Below are 23,389 nucleotides of genomic sequence, written 5' to 3' on the forward strand. Positions count from 1 at the left end.
CTAATGGCTATCGCATTTGGTTCATTTGCTCTCTCATCCCCTGGCATACTCCTCTCCCCGCTCGTGTTTGACTGTAGGCACCGTTATTGCAACTGAATCCACACGTGCCCACCCTAATGCCCAGAGCTCCTTGCAGACGATGGGTCCTGCTGCCTGCGCCCAACCAGTTACACGATTAGGACTTTAGATTCAAAGCCCTCTGGGGCAGGATCTGTCCCTGACTTGGAGTCTGGGCAGCCCTCCACCACCCCAATGGGGCGCCAGGCTAGGGCTTGCGAGCACCGCAGAATTCTGATTCTAATGGTGGGTCACCAATCCCACCCCTCCAAGAGTGGGGGAGCCTGGTCAGCGAGCAAACCCCGAACCCGCGTGGGGTGACACGCTCCCTGACTGGGGGAGGGGGCGCTGAGAGAAACTCCCCAGCAGGCCTATGTCACACCCCCTCCCCTCGCCTGGCGCGGGCTCAGGCGCATCCTCTGAGGGCAGCAGTGGTAGCTGCTGCAATAACCGGAAGTTCCCCTTCTCCTTCCGGAAGTGATGTTAGCTCCCTCTCACCAGCGGCGGCGGCTCTAGACCCGGGCGCGGCGGGTGACGGAGGCGGCGGCCCGAGGAGCGGGCGGGATCATGGCGGACGGCGTGGACCACATAGACATCTACGCCGATGTGGGCGAGGAGTTCAACCAGGTACGCGCGGGCGGCACCGGTCCCTGCGCCTCCCGCAGGGCCGCGCGGCGGGGAGGAGGCGGCGCCGCCGCCGCCATTGTTGGTGTAGGCGCCCGGCCGTGGGTTTCCCGCGGAACGCTAGGCCGCTAGCGCAGGCCGCATGCGCGGGGCCCGGCAGCAGGGGAAGAGGGGAGGTCGCGCCCTAATTCCGAAGGGGGTAACGGGCCTCAGCCCGGAGAGCGAGAGCGGCCTGCACCGGGCGTCTGCCACCGCAGCCAGCCGGCCCGCTGCCGCATGACGCCGCCCCCCTCCGCCTTGTGGGTGCGTGCGCGGGGGAGAGACTGTAACGCACCCAGCAACAACCCCCCATCTCCTCACCCCCAGAGACCGTAACGCACCCAGCAACAACCCCCCATCTCCCCACCCCGAGAGACCGTAACGCACCCAGCAACAACGCCCCATCTCCTCACCCCCAGAGACCGTAACGCACCCAGCAACAACGCCCCATCTCCTCACCCCCAGAGACCGTAACGCACCCAGCAACAACCCCCCATCTCCCCACCCCGAGAGACCGTAACGCACCCAGCAACAACCCCCCATCTCCCCACCCCCAGAGACCGTAACGCACCCAGCAACAACCCCCCGTCTCCCCACCCCGAGAGACCGTAACGCACCCAGCAACAACCCCCCATCTCCCCACCCCGAGAGACCGTAACGCACCCAGCAACAACCCCCATCTCCCCACCCCGAGAGACCGTAACACACCCAGCAACAACCCCCCATCTCCCCACCCCGAGAGACCGTAACGCACCCAGCAACAACCCCCCATCTCCCCACCCCGAGAGACCGTAACGCAGCCACCAACAACTCCCCCATCTCCCCACCCCGAGAGACCGTAACACACCCAGCAACAACCCCCCATCTCCCCACCCCGAGAGACCGTAACGCACCCAGCAACAACTCCCCCATCCTCCCACCCTGAGAGACCGTAACGCACCCAGCAACAACCCCCCATCTTCACATCCCCCTCCCCGAGAGACCGTAACGCACCCAGCAACAACCCCCCATCTTCACATCCCCCTCCCCGAGAGACCGTAACGCACCCAGCAACAACCCCCCATCTCCCCACCCCGAGAGACCGTAACGCAGCCAGCAACAACCCCCCATCTCCCCACCCCGAGAGACCGTAACGCACCCAGCAACAACCCCCCATCTCCCCACCCCGAGAGACCGTAACGCACCCAGCAACACCCCCCCATCTCCCCACCCCGAGAGACCGTAACGCACCCAGCAACACCCCCCCATCTCCCCACCCCGAGAGACCGTAACGCACCCAGCAACACCCCCCCATCTCCCCACCCCGAGAGACCGTAACGCACCCAGCAACACCCCCCCATCTCCCCACCCCGAGAGACCGTAACGCACCCAGCAACAACCCCCCCATCTCTCCACCCCGAGAGACCGTAACGCACCCAGCAACAACCCCCCCATCTCCCCACCCCGAGAGACCGTAACGCACCCAGCAACAACCCCCCATCTCCCCACCCCGAGAGACCGTAACGCACCCAGCAACAACCCCCCCATCTCCCCACCCCGAGAGACCGTAACGCACCCAGCAACAACCCCCTGTCTCCCCACCCCGAGAGACCGTAACGCACCCAGCAACAATCCCCCCGTCTCCCCACCCTGAGAGACCGTAACGCAGCCAGCAACAACCCCCCATCTCCCCACCCCGAGAGACCGTAACGCAGCCAGCAACAACCCCCCCAATCTCCTCACCCCCAGAGACCGTAATGCACCCAGCAACAACCCCCCATCTCCTCACCCCCAGAGACCGTAATGCACCCAGCAACAACCCCCCATCTCCTCACCCCCGAGAGACCGTAACACACTCAGCAACAACCCCCCCATCTCCCCATCCCCGAGAGAGCGTAACGCACCCAGCAACACCTCCCTCATCTCCATATCTGCCTCCCGAGAAACTGTATTATACAACCAGCAACAAGCTGCCATCTCTGTATCCCCCTAAAGACTGTATTATACACCCAATAATAACCCCCCCATCTCTACATCCCTCAAGAGACTGTAGCGCACATTCAGCAACTGCTCAATATCTCTAAAGAGAGACTGTATTATACACCCAGCAACAAATGCCCTGCCCCCCCATCTCTGTATCTCCCGAGACACTAACCCACACAGCACCTGGGGTGGTGGGGGTTGGGCTTTGGCCCCCCTGCCTGGAACGGTGGGGCTCAGCGGGCTCAGGCTTCAGGACTCCCCTCCACCCCCTGCAGGTTGTGTAGAATTTTTTGTCTTCAGAAGGGGGTCATGGTGCAATGAAGTTTGAGAACCCCTGCTCTAGAGCAATACTTAACTCCTTTATCCCCATGGAATGAGAGCAGCTGTAACACAGATACAGAGCATTGTCCCCTCTTGTCCCCATAGGGAGAGGTTGTAACACACACACAGCAAGGCCTCCTGTAGCCACAGAGAGAAAGATTGCAACTGTAGCACACACACAGAGCAGTGGCCTCCAGATATCCCCAGAAAGAGTAGCTTTAACACAGATATAACAGACAGAGAGAGTAATGCCCCTATATTCCTGTAGAGCAGGGGTTCCCAAACTTGCTTTGCGGCTTCCCGCAGCTCCCATTGGTCGGGAATGGTGAACCACGGCCACTGGGAGCTGCGAGCGGCCATACCTGCGGACGCTCAGGTAAACAGCGTCTTGCGGCCCGCCAGGCGCTTACCCTGAACAAGCTGTGAACCAATTTTGGAACCCCTGCTATAGAGTGATTGTAACACACAGAGCAACAGCCCTCTGGGTTATTGACAGATACATATAGCAACAGTCCCGGTAGAGAGAGCAACTGTAACACACAGAGCAATATCCCCCATCTCAATAGAAAGAGGGGCTGTAACAGACAGCAAAACTCCCACCAACTCAACCTGAGAGACTGTAATATACACATAGCAACAACTCCCAGCTCCATATCCCCAGAGAGAGAGAGAGAGAGAGAGAGAGAGAGACACACACACACACACACACACACACACACACACCCCCCCCCGAGAAACTGTAACACACAGCCAAATCTCTCCCATTTCCATATTGGAGATCCACTTATCCCTTGAAGGTCTGTAAAACACATGATTCCCACCAGCACCAAAGAGGGGGTAGAGATACTGTAACATATGCATGAAAATCCTTAGTCTACAGCTGGATAAAGAAACCATAAAACAAGCATGATTTCTTGCCTTATCCAAGGTCTCCTCGTAGGAGAGACTAAAATGTGGCAAATTTATCAGCCAGAGGGAAGGAAACTGTAAAATATGCACTGCATTTTCTTGCACACTGCAGAAATTAATAAATAAATATTAGGAGAGAGACTTGGACTAAGCAAAACTTGTCCAGTGAGTCTCCGGAATGTGAGAGTTGGCCCAGTCCTGAGACACTTGGGGTATATAGATTAACAACCCTTTTTGCCTCCTAATGATAGAGCTTTATGGAAACACATCTACTTTTTTCCTTGTATTACAGCCAGTTGATTTTCAGCTGTTTACTCTTATAGTTCTTGCTTTTTCTCCTTTTTCATTCATCTCAAAAAGTCTACTTGCCCTTACCAAAATTCATGTCATGTTCTTATCAGGTTTGCTGTAATCTAGTTACCAGCTGTATTTACGTCAAATGGGCTCTGGCATTAACCTAGGTCATCATACCCCAGATTGCATTGTTTCTGCCCCAGAGCATGAGAAATTAAATAAAGTGGCCACCCTCCTGCAGACACTTCCAGACCTGCAGAGCTACTAATGCTCTGCAGTTGGCACTTGAGCACATCTTTTAGCAGGGGGAGGTTGGATGTGTGTCAGAGAGGGAAAGAGAGAAAATGGGGGATGATGGGGCAAGAGAGAAATAGATGATTGTATTGGGGAAAAGTTGTTTTATTTGGGTGGTGAATAGAAAAGGAACAGAAGAGTGATTATCACATGTTTAAATAAACATTTAGACATTTGCAATTTCTTTTGTTCCCCCAAACAAAATAAACTATAACAGCAAAAGGACTTTTTTGTTGGTGTATCTGCTTCTACAGTAGGCTTTTTGCCAGCATAGGTTGGTTGAAATGTGGGACTCCTCCTCTCTTTACTTCCCCCCCACCCCCCGATGTAGCTATGCTAACAAAAGTAGGTAGACTAGGCATTAGTTTTGACTGTCATCTTTCTTTTTCTGGCAGATTTTTTTTCTTCCTTGCTGTAAAATGTTATTTTCCCAGTGGTTTTACCTCTGGTGATGGTGTTTCAAAACCTCTCTAGAAAAGCACTTGAAGTTTGTGACATTGTATGTAACTTTTCAGTGAAGAACTCCATGGAAAGCAGTCATGAAACTTAACGAACAGTTTCCACTGTGTACTTCTGATCCCAATAAAGTGGCAAATGTCTAGAATGCTGTTCGATTTTATTCTGTGTTTTCTGGATAGTACATATCCTCCCTTACATTAGGAAAAGGTTACAAACATAATTGCGTACTACCTGTCTTTCTTAGCATCTAATTGAGTCAACAGTGCTCTTAATAGACACTAGCTACAAACAAATCTGCCAAATGAAAAGCAAAGTATTAAAAAACAAAACAACCATCTCTGTTAAGTCTGAGATTTCTTTTAATGTGGTAGTAATCCTGGAAATTTCTGCTGTGACTAATTAGAGCTGTCTCTCAGGCTTCTGGCAAGCTGCCACATGGCCCAGGTTGTTTGTTTTCTCTTTGCTCCAAAAATGCACACACACCATTGCTGCGCAATTGCTTATGGGCCTACAGTAAATTCCAGAGATGTAGTGGGGTTCAGGTTGTTAACTCACACCTGCCAAAGATGGTCCCAGGCACGCAACTCCCTTAGCCAACTGATAATCTTGTTAAGGATAAAGACCTGGTAAACAAATGAAATTGAGATAATAAAGAGGTTCTCCCCAACAATGTTTAGTCATTTTGTCTTATATTGACTACTTAGCATAAACACACTCCAGAATACTAGGCCTTTGAATTGTCATCTTTGTGTAATTTTTCTCTAAGCTCCATTTTTGGGGTTTTGTTCATCTCATTACAACTTTTAATTCATTCTTGTTTGCATTTTTTGACCTTGTCACAATGCTCATTTTACTTCCTCAGACTTTGCTTATTTTTTTACCTTTCAGACTGCCTTTCTTATAAGGTAGGTAGTGGCAGTTGGACAGTAATATTTTTAAATGGAAAGGTAGCAAGGAAAATACTGAGCACCATCTTATTCACTTTTCCATTTCAGTTCTTCCAGATGTGAAGTACTTCTGATTATCATTATTTCTTCTACTACAGTAGTGCCTGGGTTGTCCTAATTGGGATTGTGGCCTCGTTGTGCTAGGTGCTATAGAAATTTACATGAGGTGGTCTCTGACCCAAAAATCATACAAGTGGCACGATCAGGGTGATGACTGGAAAATCTGTTGCAGCCTCAAAGTGGTTAGCATTAGTCAGTTCTCCTCTGTAGCAAGCATTTTACACAGGAGCCAACTGCAAAGGGAACAGCTTGCTATTGTATAAAGTGTTATGCTGCTGCTGTTGGTTTAGATCACCCCAATGCTACAGGAGCCACTAGTTTAGGATGGGGACTGAGAAATCCTGAAAGGGCTTGTGAATCCATTAAGTAAAGGGCAACTCTACTTATACCCAAGTTATTTCATTACATACCTCTCATTTGTATCAGACACATAAGACTTCAGTTATGGTGAGCCACATCACTTTCCCTTGTCCTTGGCTTCAGGATTCCATACTGCTTCTCCCCCCTCCCCCCCCATGCTGGTTGTCAGATCTCCTCTTCCACCCTAGGCTGCTTCGATTCTATATATACACTATGGTGCTACTGTAGTTTTGATGCTGTCAGTTCAAGTACCATAATAAAACAAACAATAAGAATAAAGACCTCCCATCTGAATACCCCCACAAGAAGTCCAGTCCTGGGTGTACACCCACACATAAGCCCCAGCCACGTTTGAATGAATGGCTTTGCGACCTATTGCACAAGGTGCAACATCACTCAAATTTGGCCCTACTGCTTCTCCGTCATGATGAGCACATGCGGGTGTTTGTAGAGGTGTCCACAAGGTAGCGTGTGGTGGGGTTAGAGGGTAAAGGTGCCATCAGGACAGAGTTGTTAGTAGTGTCCTTTACTCTCCAACATAGGTTGGATACCCCCCTCCTCCCCAAGCCTTCAGTCCAGGGTGTGTGTGGGGCCTGAGCCTCTGTGCCCTGAGTTGGCCCCAAATTGGAGACCCTTAGAAGCCCTGTGAAGGGGCTGGCACTGCTGGGGCTCCCCTGTCCTGCCATCGAGCTCTTTGGGAGGCATAAGTCCCAGCTCCCACCTAGCCCCACTTACTGGGGCCTCCCCAAACTGGTTCCCCAGCACAGTTGTGCTGCTGAAGAAGGCAAAGTCTTTGAGGTTGTCTTCCTCGTACATCACCATAACCCCATCTCATGCACTACGTTGCATCGCTACTCACCCAAGTTTTTCTTGGTTGTCAACCAAGGTCACAATACTATTCACTCAAATTTGCCCTGGCTGCCCCTCCACCATGATGGAGGAGGGACACTAAAAGTTGCACTGAGTATTAAAAGTTACAGTTTCTGCAACACAGTCACAGCCCACAATTTTCTTACTGTCTTACTTATAGTCAGCCTTGTCTGACCTTCCACTTTCCTGTAAGCCTGTGGTTCGCTACCTTCTCTTGATGTTAAAACTGGCCATGGAGAGAGACCTGCACTGTTAGTGAGAACTGTAATAATGTTCTTTCCTGCAAAATTCAGATATATTTTGGGGAGTGAAGGGGACTTCTTTTGTGTGTACATGTGCTTTCTTTTTTCAGTTTTGTGTATACAGTAGAGCCTCAGAGGTATGAACACCAGAGTTATGACCTGCCTTGTCAACCATACACCTCATTTGGACCTGGAAGTGTGCAATCAGGCAGCAGCTGGGGGAGGCAAATACAGTACTGTGTTAAACGTAAACTACTGAAAAAAGGGGAAGTTTAAAAAAAGATTTATATTTGTTTCATTTAAATTGATGATTAAAAGCAGCATTTTTCTTCTGCAGAGTAAAGTTTCAAAGCTATATTAAGTCAGTGTTCAGGTGTGAACTTTTTGAAAGAACAGCCATAACATTTTGTTCAGAGTTATGAACGTTTGAGTTACGAACAACCTCCATTTCTGAGGTGTTTGTAACTCTGAGATTCTACTGTACATAGACAATGCTGCTATCATTATAACCTTTCTAGTAAAATCTCCTCTAATAAGCTTTGGGTAGCCTTACTAGAATGCCATCACTTTGCCTTCAGGGTGTTCAATTCAGACTCTTTTTCCTGGTAGCTTTGGAAAACAAGTATGCACTCATTTATACTTTCTGACATTCTTTACTGAATGTCTTCACCTTGTTTCTGCCCCTATGATTCCCTTTTCAGAGTTCTTTTACACCCTAAAATCTGTCTTGAAGAGTTTTCTGTGGTGCAGTGTGTTGGGCTATATGGGAGGGAGAGTACAGTACCTATAAAACAAGGGACAACTGTGGTTGAGAGAGGCATAACCCATTGGGCACTAAACATCTAATCAGAGTTGCGTATTTACTAAATAAGTGTTTTACAATGCCAACTAATGGTAAACTGCTGTTGGTGTGAACATTGTTTAAAATTTTCTTGCTAAACTATGACTACGGTGGGCACATGGTAGTTTCTTTATGTTCTCAGTAGGTTAAATTCAGCTGACATTTTTCCAAAAGCTGAATTATGAAATTAAAGCAGGAAGCTGAGTTTCATCTTTAGGAGAAGAAGTTATGGTCCTTCCTATAGTAGAGATGGGATTTCCAGGTAAGCTGGAGAGCATGAGGGTGAGATTGTCTTTGTGTGCTTTAGTGCCTCAAATTGAAGGAACTGTTAAGGGGAAAGGAAAGGGGGAAAAAACTTCAGTAGTATTTTCTCTTTGACCTTGATTCTGCAGTGGTTGGTGGATGCAGCAGGTCACTATCACAGTTTTTTTTCTGCAGCAGAGCCTGGTGGCATATGTATAGTTACATTGTGAATATGTACTATTTTTGCATTTTGTGTCTGAACATATACATATATAGATGACTCTGGTCTCTTACAGAAGTAATTAGAAGATAAACTTGAAAACAAGAAATAGTTTTGAGACATACACACAGTTGAATAATAAAAGTAATTAGACAGGGTGGCTAACTTATGCTGAGCATACAAGAGACTACTATAGTGTTATTAAGTAGGTTTTGAGCCAGCTGGTATTTAAATAGCCCCAGGCTCCTTGTAGTTATGTAGTCCATGGGAACATGAACTTTTTAAAAGAAAAAACACTCTTCTGAAATCTGTTAGCTATCACGTGACAGCACACTATGGCTTTGCCTAGCACCCTGCTGCAAATTTTTGGACGCACTGGTTATCTTTCTGACTTCATCCAGAGAGCACAATGGAAACTGAAATAGAGAAAATGAATGGGGTAAATTCTGTACGCTTTTTAAGGATTTAGATTGGTTTACAGATAAAGATGTTTGCTTTAATATTAAGATAAGGTGTGTAAATCAAATATGGCTTATTGAAAAATAATTTCTTTGAATTTGGCAGGCAGTTCACCATGTTATTAAGGTTTTGCCCTTGCTTGTAAGGTCTTGGGCAGAGACTGCCTGTTACTGCGTGTACGTACAGCACCTATCACAATGGGGCCTCAGTCCCTGTTGGGCCATCTAGAGTAGATGCTACCATAATACAGACAATAAAATAATATTGATATATGCTCTTAGCTACAAGTAGATTTTTCTTAGTTATTCCACTTGTACATAATTTGGCCACTTTCTCAATTTTGTAACGTAATATTCTCCATATGTACTAATGTGAGCTGAAACAGTTGGATGTATGATGTAAAGTGCAAGAACCTACAAGTCTTGCAGGATCCACAAAATTTTGTCCATCATCTTGGATGGTTCTCTTTGAGGAGGGAGTTATCAACTACTGTATTTTAGTAGCATCAAAAGGGCTTTTCTTTTGTTAAAGCTTATTTGAGTGTATATACACCAGTTTTAAGTACATGAAGCTGTTTCAGAAGCTTTAACATCTGAGGATTCATTCCCTCCCCTGAAAAAAGATTGATACTGTATTGGTTGTATAGGACTATACAGATCTTTCTATTTGTGATCTTTCAGGACCCGCAAATCCTTTCCATAAAGTAACAACACTGTGTGTGCATCAATAGTTTGTATACACATTAAGATGAGTTAAAAGAAACAAAAACAATAGTGGAAACTTAGATATTTGCCTCAGTTCTTCCCCCTCTCTCCCCCTCCCAAAAAAACCCTGCAGCACATTATATTTGGGGGGGGGGGAGAGGGGTTTCACTTATTTGTGTGAATGATTTTTCTATTCATTTTTCTGTTAACTTGATTAATGACTATGGGTAACAGAATGTGCACAAAAATAGCAAATCCCATAGCTCTTCATACAATCTACAGTAATTGGCCAGTGGTAATGCAAAAGGATCTATAAAGACTGTCATCCAGACGGCTCTTCCATATAGATCCATAACGAAGTCCTTGTGATTCTGTATGGGCATAGGGGTCTATCTGCATAAAGCAGCTTGCAGCCTTGAGTCCTAAAATGAGACACATTGAGCAAGGGCATGTGAAATGGCAGGTTTAGAAAATATTAAATGAAATAATGTCTTGCTTGTTGTCCTGCATGGAGGCTAAACCACTGTGCCTCGTCTACACAGGAAGACAGTTTTTTCTTTGCCTGGCCAGCTCATTCTTGTGTTTGCCCTTATTTCTTCATTCTCTGTTCAGTCATGTGAATGTGGTGGTAAAGTCCTATTCTGGAAAATAAGGGGGAGGGAGGGGAGGAGAAAGCTGTTTTGTTTGAAAAAACAGAGAGGGAATGGTATGTTAAAAATAGTAAAGCAGCAAAAATTCCTAGATTTTTGTCAAGCATTTCTTAGATTACATCTCTACCCCCATATAATGTGACCCGATATAACTCGAATTCGGCTATAACTCGGTAAAGCAGTGCTCCGGGGGGGCGGGGCTGCGCACTCCGGCAGATCAAAGCAAGTTCGATATAACGTGGTTTCACCTAGAACATGGTAAGATTTTTGGCTCCCGAGAACAGCGTTGTATCGGCTAGAGGTGTATTTTATTTAATATTATCTAAAAAGTCCTAGTTATGATCTGGAATTAACATATAATTGAATTGAAGGGAAAAGGATGGAATTTCATATCTCTATTGCTACTGGTATGGTGGGCTGAAATGTTTTCTACAAAACTGATTTAAGGGGGCAACATTGTGTTGATTTGTTGACTTTTGGGGCAAGAAAATGTTAACATTTTAATTTGAAATCTTAGATTTTTGAAGAAAGGAAAAATGTCATATGATAATAGAGTTGCAGCATCTATGTAACTTTTTGTATTGCATGTGTAATCTGGCAGTCTTCTTGGTATTGGGTTACAATAACATGGGGATGTTCTAAAAACACATTTGATGATTGGCTTTATTATCCTGTCTGTCATGGAATACAGCAGTCATGTCTTAGAGATGTTTTAGAGGTGAATGGGAATGCACTGTGACTACTCTAATAATTTCAGTTCCAAGACCAAAGTGCTTAGGTGAACAACAGCTGTCTCACCTCTCGGACCATCCCCTCTGGAGTTCCAGGAGACTTAATTCTTCTGGTTCACCCTGTTTAACATCTCTGCAAAGTTCTTCTTTTGAGTGATTGCACTGGTGTGTGTGGTCCCAGTGTACTGGAGCCCAGAGAGTTTTCTGCAGCAGTACCCGTAGGGATGGCACATTCTTATGGCCCCTCTTGAAGCTGTATACGTTGCCGCTGCCCTGACCCCTCAGTTCCTTTTTTGCCAGTGGCCTGAGCTCCCTGGGCAGTTTGCCTCACGATTCTTCTTCTGTGTAGTCAGTGAGTTTAGTTCTACCTTTCCTGTGAATAGAGAGACCAGGTGAGTGACATAATATTGAATCAACTTCTATTTGTGAGAGAGACAAGCTTTAGCTGTTAATATCCAGTAGTTGTTTCTTTTATTTTATCTGTTATTTTAGTAATTAGTCTTTGATGCTAGGGACTGATGGAATGCAGCGCTCACTGGGCTTTTAGCACTGCCTGTTGCGTGGGTTGTCTGTCCTGATCGTGACCTCCACATGGGTTGTCTTTTGTGTCTCAGTAAGAGACACGTTAAGAAAAGCAGTATCTGCCATTCTTTCAAGAAAATAATGCAGATTTCCAGAGATCTGCAACTCAGATTATGCATGGAGCAGGCGATGAGGCCTATCTCAGCCTCTGACCCCTCGGCCAAACACCCCGTCACCTGCCTGCAGTTTGCTACCAAGGCTTCAGTGGTCTCTGGATTCAGATTATTCTCCATGAAGAAAGAGGGTTGGTCTTGCTCTCCAGAGCTTTCCTGAAAGGAGATATGTAAGACAGACTGGAGCTACTTGAAGTTGAAAAAAGACTCCTCTTCTTCAAAGGACATGGAACATCACTGGGATTCAGGTACTCAAGGTAGGGATGGCCATTGACCCGTTTCCCAGCACAGTACTGGGGAGACGATATCAGTACTGTGCCATCAACTCCGCTTCTGTTCGTGGAACAGCCATTGAGTCTAATGCCAATGGATTATGTTTTGGCACCAACCTTACCAGTACCAATGACCCCACAACCTTATGAGGCAGCAAAGGATTTGCTTTGCCTCTCCATCCTGGGCTGTCCTGTGGTGGGGGAGTCAGTTATACTGGCTGTACCTCAGGTTGTTCCCAGACCAGCTCTTCAGCTCCAGTGCAGAGACGAGTATTGGTACCAGCTAAGAAACATCGGAAGGGATCATCTAATCTGACCTGCACATTGCAGGCCACAGAACTCACCCACCCAGATCCTCTGGCTGAGTTACTGAAGTCCTCAAATCATGATTTGATTTAAAAGACATCATTTAGTTTAATCCTGCCCCAATGCTGCAGAGGAAGGCAAAAAAAAATCCCATTGTCTCTGCCAATGTGCCCTGTGGGGGAAATTCGCTCCGAGGCGAAGTTCCAGCTAGGACACTAACTGCTAAACTACTACTCTAACACTTAGGTACTTAACTTAATGGTCTAACTATCAACTAAAATACAAAGGAGACAGAACAATGGATCGTAAGAACTCCTAACACTCTTGTGATGCAAGACAAGGCGCTCCGACCAACTGTCATGGGAGGTAAGAAGGAACTGAGGGGATAGGGTTGGCGGCGCCTAATATACCAACTCATGAGCACGGCACTCAAGGGGGCACCTCAGCCGATCCCACGGATACCACTAAGGCAGAAGTCTCTGACTGTGCACATGGGCGCACACACCTAGAATGGAATGGACATGAGCAACACATCTCGAAGAACAACAGTTACGAAAGTTAGGTAACCGTTTTTTTGAAGTCCTCCAGCACTTCGCCATCCCCTTCTAGGCACAGTTTGTCTTTTAGTCTGCCCCCAAAAGGAGAGCGCCAGTACCAGGAGTGGGATTGATTATAGAGCAGAGAAAGTATTGTGGACCGGTACCTACTGGCTGCCCATGCCTTATGCTTTCCCGCAGTGGCATTTTTGGAACATGGAACCCTATCCCCCAGGTCTCAATCACTTGCCCAGTTGAAAGGAATGTTGCTATACCATACAGCAAAGCAACTTCCAGGGCCACCTTGGTTGAAAGCTGGGCACTGAGCAGCTAGTGCTGCAGGAGGAATCGATGCAGGAAGAGTGGGTTTTACCTCAGGAGGATCCATCAGCTCCTGTTAACCTGTCTTCCTCCTCACCTGATGACTCAATGATTGTGGACTCTTCTTCTCTCGTTCCAGAAGATTTTAAGTCTTACACCAAGTCCCATTGAGGATTCCTTTAGTCAGGCAAGCTGATCTAGTACAATTGAACACTCACAGGCTTTTGGACTTTCTCGAGATGACTACCCTGGGGAGGGATGCCCTCCCAATTAATGACAATCTTCTAGAACTCGGAAACACTTCATGGTACCTGCTAGCCTCCTTAGCTCCTACAGCTAAGCATACAAATAAATATCTTATCCCAATACATTGGTTCAAGTGCTTTTATTCCTATCCAGCCCTAAACTCCCTTATATTTATGGCTGCCAATGAGAGAGCACGTTGGGAGATTTAAATCAACTCCCAAAGAAAAAGAGCCGAAGAGATTTAAGTTGTTTGAGAGAGAAATGTACTATACCTCTTCTCGTGTATATAGCAAACTAACAGGCACTGTTAGTTGAATATGACTTTGTAAATGGGAGTTAATGTTCAGGTTTACTGACAAACTACCAAAGGATGCAAAGGAGGACAAGACCTCACCCAGCCTGCTCCTGACATCATGGGCCCTTCTTCTAGGGTGATGGCTTCTGCAATAACAATGAGACCCCCATGGTTACATAGCCTTGGACATCCAACAAACCATAGAGGACCTTCTGTTTGATAGTCAGTTCTTGTTATCAGGCAAGACTAATGAAACTACTTTCATTTAAAGCCTCTTGTGCTACCCTTTATGTCAGTATATACCCTGGCAACAGTAATATCCATGTCAGTTTTTATATGCAGTCTTGATATCCACCAAGGTAACATGATTTTTTGAGAAGGAAGCACAAACATCAGAGACAGAGGTCCTTCAACTTCACTTTGAATCAGCCAGCTTGTCCTCAGTCAGCTGTGTGGAAACAGCCCATTTAACTTGTCCTTTGAAGACAGCGATGCAGTTGTTGGTGTTCTTCCTACTATCTTCTCACCCCCTCATTTAGGGAAAGATTGTCCCATTTTCTCAATGCTTGGGAAGCCATAATGATGGCCAACTGGATCATAAGCACTACGAAATTGGGATATTCTGTCCATTTCCTCTCCATCCACCTAACCTTTTCAGGGACCCATCTCACGAGTTAGTGCTTCTTCAAAAAGTTCAGACTCTGTTAACTTTAAGGGCCATACAAGAAGTTCCCCATCAACACTGGGGAAGTTTTACTCATGATACTTTCTGATCCTCAAGTTGAAGGGGAGTGGAGGTTGAGACCCATATTGGACTTTTGAAATCTCAAAAAGGTCATCATGTACATTAGACTTCACATGGTTTTCCTGGCATCAATCCTAGATCACAGTTACTGGTTTGCTTTCCTTGATCTTCCATGCCACGGTAGTGCCAAGTAATGGGAAGTTTCTGAGATTTGTAGTAGGAGGCCAACACTAGCAATACACAGTACTTCCCTTTGGCCCATGATGTCAGTGCCACATGTGTTCACCAAGTGCGTTGTAGTGGTGGTGGCCTACTTGAGGAGAACAGGAATGCACATCTTCCCTTACTTAGCCAACTGTTAGTGTGAGGGAGATCTGAGCATCTGGTTCTCCACCACATTGTTTATCATTTTGTCTCTTTGATTGTGTGGGACTCAGCCTGAAAAAAGGGAAAATCCAGATTAATCCTGACATACAAAATAGAATTCATCTGGGCCCTTCTCAGTTCTATAGCTCACACCTCTCCTCCACAAAGACAGTCAGCCCATTCAATTCAAGCAACTTCATTAGCTTTTCTATGGGATGTCCCCATTTGTAGGGCTGCTACTTTGTCCTTTGTGCATACCTTCACTCTTTATGCCATCACGCCTGCTTCAAGATCTAAAACAAATTTTGGGAAAACAGTATTGCATTTCCTATTTAAATAGTCTCTGTGCCCCATCTCCTAATGGTACTGTTGTGTGTCATCTGAGCGCAACACACGTGATAGCGTTACCAAATAGCAACTGAAAAAACGGGACAGGGAGTGAGGGGTAATAGGCGCCTATATAAGAAAAAGCCCCAAAAAACGGTACTGTCCCTTTAAAAACGGGACTTCTGGTCACCCTACTCAAAGAAGAAAAAATGGTTACTTACCTATATTGTAACCCCTTTGCACCAGAGTCCCGAGTCACCATATTCTGGTGCAAAGGAACTCTCGGGGATCGGGGCAGCATTGCCCTTATGTAGCCTTGAGATGGGCCATGAGGATGTGCAGAGTGTGTACGCCACCTTGACAGGTACAGCTACAGAAAACACTCGGGCTCTGACTGGGTGCACTCTCCAATGTGGAATACATATGTGCAACCACATCTCAAAGAACATCAGTTACAATACAGGTAAGTAACCTTTTTTTCTGGGGAAGATCTTGAGACAACACAGATTCATATGCCAGTAATACATGGACAACACCCAACTGTACGTCTCCATTATGTCAGATACAAACAGTGCCTTCCCTTAGCTGTTTTAGGCTATATCTGCACAGCAAAAGCTGTGCAAAGACCAGCCTACTAGAGCTAGCTTGAATCGAGCTAGCACAGGTAATATAGCAGTGATGGTAGTGCACTCTGGACTTCAGTACATGTAGTACAAGCCTGGGATGGATCCTGGGTATGTACTTGGCTTGCTAGCCCATTCAGAAGCTCATGTTGCCCTGTCTTCATCACTGTTGTTACCCACTCTAGTTGGATTTAAGCTAGCTAGGGTAGGCTAGCGCGTACACAGCACTAGCTCAGGTAGGTTAGTCAGTGCACAGCTTTTGCTGTGTGGACATACTGTTAGTGTCAGCGAAGAGCAGATGACTGATACTAAATGCGGGCAATACAAAGTGATGCTGGAGAGAAGATAATGCTTCATAGAACTCAGAACCACATTAACACCCTCCATGGGGTGGGGCCAGCTGGAATCTTCATTGTTACTGGATGCCCAAATAAATATGGCTGCTGGAAAAGAGCTCTTCTGCCTAAAGCTGGCCAGGAGACTGCACCCCAGGGTGTCAGTTTTGGAGTAGGCCACAACGATCCATGCATTAATGACCATCTGCATTTATTGTTGCAACATATTGTACCTGATTGTGGAACACTGATGCATGTTGGTACCTCCTATTCTCTGCCTGGGGCACATAATAGTCTAGTTTCCAGTGGGCTATAATATTTTGGTCTAATTTCAGTTGTATTTAGTGTGCAGGTGCTGGGTAGTGTAGGTGGCATGTTATGTACAGGAAGTCTTTTCTGGCCTTAAACTCTTGACTCTCCGATTGTACCACATTGTCCAATTAGTTCAAAGTGAAACAGCTTACCTACTTAATAACATGGGTTGCTGACAGCGTATCACCGCAATGTTCTGCTCATTTCACTGGCTACTCACTGAACCGAGTCAAACTTGGGGTTTCAGTACTGATCCTCAAAGCCCCTCATGACATTGGCATGAGCTGGTTTAAAAGCTTCTGCTCAGTAATTATAAACTCCCATGTCAGCTGCATTCCTCAGGAACTGTGGAACTACTAAAACATGTGAAGACTTATAAATGCAGGTGACAGAACTGAAAGCTGCTGGCCTAGAAGTGTGAAACTTGTTTCTGCAGGAAATTAAAATGATCTTGAACCTAATTTTCAGAACAAAGTGCAAAATTCACCACTTTGATTTAGCTTCCCTGCATTTAAAATAGCAATCAGGAGGGGGAAAGAAACAGAGACTCTTTGACTTACAGAATTTGTAAGACCGTTAAATACTGTGGTGGTGCGTGTGGCCTTCATATATTTACTGACTCAATTAATGTGTGGGTGAAGTAGATATTTAAAAACAAAAGTTAAGATACAACAGAATTTTATATAGTAGAAAGGGGTTTATGTGGGGGAGATCTTGCTGTAAAATACAGAACTTTGGTAGATGGAGATTTGTTTTGCCAAGAGAATTTTGGAGGTTCATTTCACAAGGGAGAATATGGGTGTTATAACTTGGTATTTTTAGTAGTTGTGCAACTGACTCCTTTACAGAGCATCGGGAAACACTCTCCTCTTACAAAGAGTATGTAACCAGCTTTTCCTGCCCTGTGGTCTGGAATCCTGAAGGAAAGCATCATGGGGAGTGATTTAAGGGGAATGAACCTGTTATGCGAGGGTCTGAGGAGAGTTTGTTATGGCAGGACCCTAAGGCAATGGTCTAGTCCCTGTAAAATAATAATTGTAATACACGTAATGCCCGTGCGTTGTCACTCTGATTTTGTGGGTGAGGGACCAGTAAGACAGATGCTAACTTCATTTGCCAAGTTGTCCATTTATACGACTGTAAGTAGAGATTAAAAAATGTAAATGGCTGCATCAAGAGGAGTCTTCAATTTAGAGAAGATACTCTGGATTAAACCTTTAATACATTTATTACTAGAGCCATAGCTAGGAATTTTTTTTATATGATGCCCCCTAATTGCAAAGAAGAGTATGTTGCCCATTTTAATGTTAAAATGTCTAAATTTTAAAAAGAACGTGGATTGATAACTCAATTAAAAATTGATTTATTTTTGCTCCTATCTTAGTAATTTCCCATTCCAACTCATATTGTGATGACACGGTGATACCAGAAAGTGGGATATAGCTTTCTTTGAAACAGTCAGTGTTTCTCCTTTATATTAAGTGGGATCATTAGAGTATGAAGTGCTCCCTTCTTGACCCTTTATTGGAGAATCAGGGATCAAGTTTGGGATCCAATCTCTGAAAAGTTTGGCTGTATGTTGCATTCATTGCCAGGACTCTCATAAAATCTCAAACCACTTTCCCTATCAATTTCTTTTAATATAGGAAAATATTTACTTTGTTTTTGCATAAGAGCTGAAGTTAACATGCTGTTATTTTGCTTACCAGCATCATTAATGTCAGCAACATTCTGAGAATAGGATTTGTGTTCTCTTGTTTGTCTCTATCAGTAGAACAAAATCATTGTAGGATTAAGCAATAACTATGGGCTTTTTGTTAATTTTCTGTCAGTTTGGTGGAATTTTTTTAAAAGTAGAAACCAGAAGGCAGTAACATCAGATTTATATACATTTGAATGTAGATCAAATTGGGATATAAACTGTTTCACAAAGGAGGGATATACTGTTGCACTTCAAGCCCAAATGTGCCTGTCTTACCTCATGTGATAATTCTCTGGGACATTTAGAGCAGTATTTGTATTGAATAAATATTAAGAGTATTTTAGATAATATGTAATCTACAGCATATTTTTTTGTATTTTAGGAAGCTGAATATGGTGGACATGATCAAATAGATTTGTATGATGATGTCATCTCTCCATCTGCAAATAATGGCGATGCCCCAGAAGACCGTGATTATATGGACTCTCTCCCACCATCAGTTGGAGATGACGTAGGTAAAGGAGCAGCACCAAATGTTGTCTATACATATACTGGAAAGAGAATTGCATTGTACATTGGAAATCTTACTTGGGTAAGTGTTGGAATTCAGCTACACACATGCTTTTTTATTATGGGCAGTAATCTTACACTGATCAAATATACTCCTTGTAGTTGACAGAATTATACTAAAATATTTAACTTTTTGGCACATAATACAAGAAAAATAATTTACTGATATCTTAGAACAGAGAAGCAGGTTTTCCGAACATTTTAATGAAAATCTTGGGGGAAGAATACAGTTTTGGAATGTTCATTAAAATGGAGGATATTTACAGTATAAAGGTTCAGTTGTGTCTTACTTGTAGAATAAGTTAAAGGTGAAAGGGGAAGCTTTCTGAGAAAGCATGGTAGGTTTGCCACGCTATTAGGGCTTTGGGGAAATTCTGAAGAGAAGGAACAGAATAAATTAATACTATCTAGTGCCTTATGACTGTAGACTTATTTATTTTGAATAATCCCTTGTTGAAGCTTTTACTTTTAAAAGAGAACTGTAATGTTCTTTGAGGTTTCTTTGAGAATTCATCCTCAAAGACTCTGCCTTGCAGTGACTTTCCAGGCAAAACTGTTCCAAGCATCTGTCTTAAGAGTAGTGTCTGCAGTATTTTCAGGTACTACAGAACTAAGAACCAAACTTGTATTTCCCCAGGGAAATACGTTTTGTTGTTGGCACTAATTGTTAACCTTCAGTATACTTTTTAAAAATAAAAATGTGTAAGATGCTAAATCAGTATCTGAACTAATTAGCCTTTACTATGACAGTTAATCTGAAAAGCAATTTCTCACCCCTTCCATGCAAAATTCTGAGTTCATGGTTGCTTCCTCTGCTAAAACCTATACTAGTGCCAGGCATGCAGGAAAATGCGTCATACTTTGTTTTAAGTGTTTGATGTCGTTAAGTGTTGCAGAATCCTGATTTCAGGCTCTTTCCAGGTAAGTAATGTGTTTACCTTCTTAAGAATTGTCAAGTTTTTCTTTGATTTTTTTTTTTTTTTAAGTGGCATGAAATTCAGCAATGTAGTTTGCTTGCTGTGAGCCGGAAGGGTGTTGAGGGTTCTATACTAGAGCTGGGCGGGAGGATGGTATATAAGGAGTTTGAAAACTTGAACACCCAGTTCCCTCTCTCTCCTGAGATTTATGGGGGGTTCTGGAGTTAAAGATTTTTTTCTTACTCCAACTCCTTCAGTACCAGTGCACACTTATGATCAGGGTGAACGTGTTTAACTTCAGAAATGGATAATGTTTGACTTAGACGTTTGCTTATAGCAGAGTCAGTTAGATGTTGATGGATGTCACATATCCATGGGCCACTGAAGTGGCTCATAAATTCTGCTTTTCTTAATCTTTTTCTGTTGGTTTTTTTTTTCTCTGCCATCAGTAAGTAGAACAAAACTTCTTAGAATCTTGCTGTCTAAACCTTAAAAAAAAGAGCAGTTCATGGTTCGGGATTTTAGTAAATTAAATTTCACTTGGGCCAGTTTTGGCACTGGTATAGAGCACCATGTGTAAAGGGTACAAGTGCGCTAACACATGTGAAAGTGAAGCACACTATTGAAATGATCTTGAAATCTGACCTTGTTCAGAGATGTAGGATTTTGGGCTAATAGAAACTGAGTAATAATCTGTTTTAAAGAAGAAAAATTTGCAATCGTTGAGGTATAAAACAAACAAACAAAAAAAGTGACTATTGAAATTGGTCAGATTAAGCCTTGCAGCCTTGAAAGTTATGTTTTTGTTTTTCATAAAAACAAAACTTCTTCTAACCTAGCTTTCTTTAAGAAGTAACTGTAAAGTGTCACTTTAAATATTTTCTGGCCTTTTCTACAAACAGCCACAGAAAACATCCAGTGAGATGCACTACTACTTGATCATTTTCACAATAAAGTAAAAAGCAATAGTACAAACATACAGGATTAGACTGCTGTATTCATAGTGAAAATTGACATCTTAATGTGTTTTGACATTTGAATATAAAAATATTTTGCAGTGGACAACAGATGAAGACTTAACTGAAGCAGTGCATTCACTGGGAGTAAATGATATTTTGGAGATAAAATTTTTTGAAAACCGTGCTAATGGCCAGTCAAAGGGGTAAGAATTTGTTATCCATGTTTTCTGCTATTGGTCATTGATCTGCTACAGTGAGGGTGAGTGGTCTGTGTTTTCCGCAGCAATGAGATGTTTACTTTTGTTGGACAGCTAATATCTAGCAAGGGTTTGTACCCTATTGTTCCACATTGACGACTAATTCAATCACAGATATAAGTTCTAAAAACAATACTATAGGTTTCACTACTCCCTGACTAGGATTGTGATATTGGCATTCCTTATACATTGATTTTCCTAAATTTCAGTCTGTGTACTCTTAATTTTTTTAACCTCTCATCAGTGCGAAAGCCTTCTTATTCTATCTTTTGACAAATCTTTTTAAAACTTGATTTGTTAGCCTTTTATTTCTTCATTTTCATTTTGCCCAGCTCTGCCAGTGCCTCTCAATCCCTATTAACAACACATCTCAGAATCCAGTAAATGGTTTTTTGTTTACTATAAATTGTCAATTGTGTGAGTTTTGTGATGTGGACAAACTGACTATTTCAATTGTGATTTAAACTATATTTGATTTAAGGTCTTCATGAATGCCAAGTTAACCGCCACCCCCCTTGTGTGTGTGTGTGTGTGTGTGTGTGTGAAACTAAACTAACATTCAGAGTGCAGCTTTGATTAATTTATAATGAAAAGAAGAATCAGTTGCCTAATGCCAGTTTTATCAAATACAGCTCAATGGTGGAAGATCATGACCTTTGGTAAAATATTGATTTTTTTTAATCCTTTTAAGCTTGACTAAATTTGATTTATCTTGTTATAGTCTAGTTTAGTTATCTAAAACCTAAAATAAGTTTCCTTAAGAAATCCTAATTTGTAGAGGAGGAAATATTCATTCTTTACCTTTGAGCTGCTTTGAAAGTCTCTATGAGAGAGACAGCTTTCCTTAATTCATTTGTTGAGTTTATCTCTGCAGTGATTCTTTCCTTAATGAGGCTTTTTAGTCACTAGAAATGTATTCAAAAATTGGAAATTGAAGTAAAGGGTCTAAATTTTGTGGACATGCCAGCTAAACAGGTGCATACTGTATGGTTGAGCAGAAGAAAAGTTACTTTCCCATCTCCATCCTTTTCATGGGCATTTCAAATTGAATGGTGGGAAAATTGTAATTCTTAAGTTCATATTTACATTTAGCGCTCTTTTCTCATATCTTGAGAGTTTGCGTTTTGATTTTTCAAGTATCTTTAAAACTCAATTAACCAAGTTTGTGGGGAGGATTTTTGTCAAATGTTCTTTTGCTTGCCATGTATTTATCCTTTCTCTGGAAGGCCATCAGATTTTTCTGGTGCAAGAAATTGATGCAGCTTTCCCTCCTTCTTTTTAGGTTTGCCCTTGTAGGTGTGGGATCTGAAGCATCCTCCAAAAAGTTGATGGATCTCTTGCCTAAAAGAGAATTGCACGGGCAAAATCCTGTTGTAACTCCATGCAATAAGCAGTTCCTGAGTCAGTTTGAAATGCAGTCAAGGAAAAGTAAGTCTTCTCTTCTTAGTTGCGTTGTAACTTTAAAAAACAAAGGTCCATTTCAGAAAAGGTATTGCAGTGTGCACTCATCCCATGATAACATGTATGGCTCCAAATAGTTATGAAATGTTTACTGTTAGGGAAACTTGTCAAAAGGTGTCTGGGGCTAATACCTTTATGGATCTTTTCCCTATAATTCTTTGAAAAATACTATGTGCGTGAAAGCATTCATACAACCAGATTGAACAAAATGAATACATTTACAACTTGGACATTTGCAGACAAATTGGACTAGATTCTGATATCTGACTGAGCTCTGCTTGTTGCAGGACCTGGAATGAGATGGCTGTCACTGCTTTGTCCTTCGCACAGCAGTTGGGCCATGGCATAGCTTTGAGCTGCCTGAGGGCTAGTATAACTGGCTTCTGAATGCAGTGGGCCCAAGGTGCTCTTCCATAGCATGAAATACTTCTTTGTTCTAGCCAAACCCCTTTCCTCAGCTGAATTCCCTATGATGGAAAATGGGAAACAAGAAGGTTTGATGTGTGGCTGGCTATGCCAGTCTGATCACACCAGGGGAATTCTTGACCAAGTGAACTTTGCTGGGGCTTTGTTCTGGTGGACCAATATAATACAATCAGAGCAGGGGCCATGATTTGAGCCATTAAATCCACTTCACGCCTTTTGAAAGGAAGGAAATTATCAAGAAATAAAAACTGCACAATGGGAAACACAGTTTTACATGTAATAAAGAAATTTTAAAAAATCATCAATGAACTTCTGATGTGAGTAAACATATTAATTAACTTTTTTGTATCATACTTTTTATTCAGATTCTATGCTTGGTTCCCTTCTCCACATGCAGGAAGAAAGGGAAAAAGGAACCAAGCATAGAAGCAG

The 23,389-nt window shown here is 43.6% G+C and overlaps 1 protein-coding gene across 5 annotated transcripts in view; it reads left to right on the forward strand.

The window, feature by feature from the left end:
• Positions 1-546: 546 nt before the first annotated feature.
• The window catches only part of CPSF6 (cleavage and polyadenylation specific factor 6), a 45,128-nt gene continuing 22,285 nt past the window's right edge, over positions 547-23,389 (forward strand). For all 5 annotated transcript variants that reach the window (XM_054026163.1, XM_054026157.1, XM_054026170.1 and 2 more), the window contains exons 1-4: positions 547-684; positions 18,750-18,959; positions 20,913-21,016; positions 22,353-22,498. In XM_054026163.1, coding sequence (XP_053882138.1) covers positions 625-684; positions 18,750-18,959; positions 20,913-21,016; positions 22,353-22,498 — 520 coding nt within the window. In that variant the 5' untranslated portion in view covers positions 547-624. The remainder of the gene's footprint in view (positions 685-18,749; positions 18,960-20,912; positions 21,017-22,352; positions 22,499-23,389) is intronic.

Source organism: Malaclemys terrapin, chromosome 1 (assembly GCF_027887155.1).
Source record: "Malaclemys terrapin pileata isolate rMalTer1 chromosome 1, rMalTer1.hap1, whole genome shotgun sequence".
In the NCBI taxonomy this organism is placed as follows: domain Eukaryota; kingdom Metazoa; phylum Chordata; order Testudines; family Emydidae; genus Malaclemys; species Malaclemys terrapin.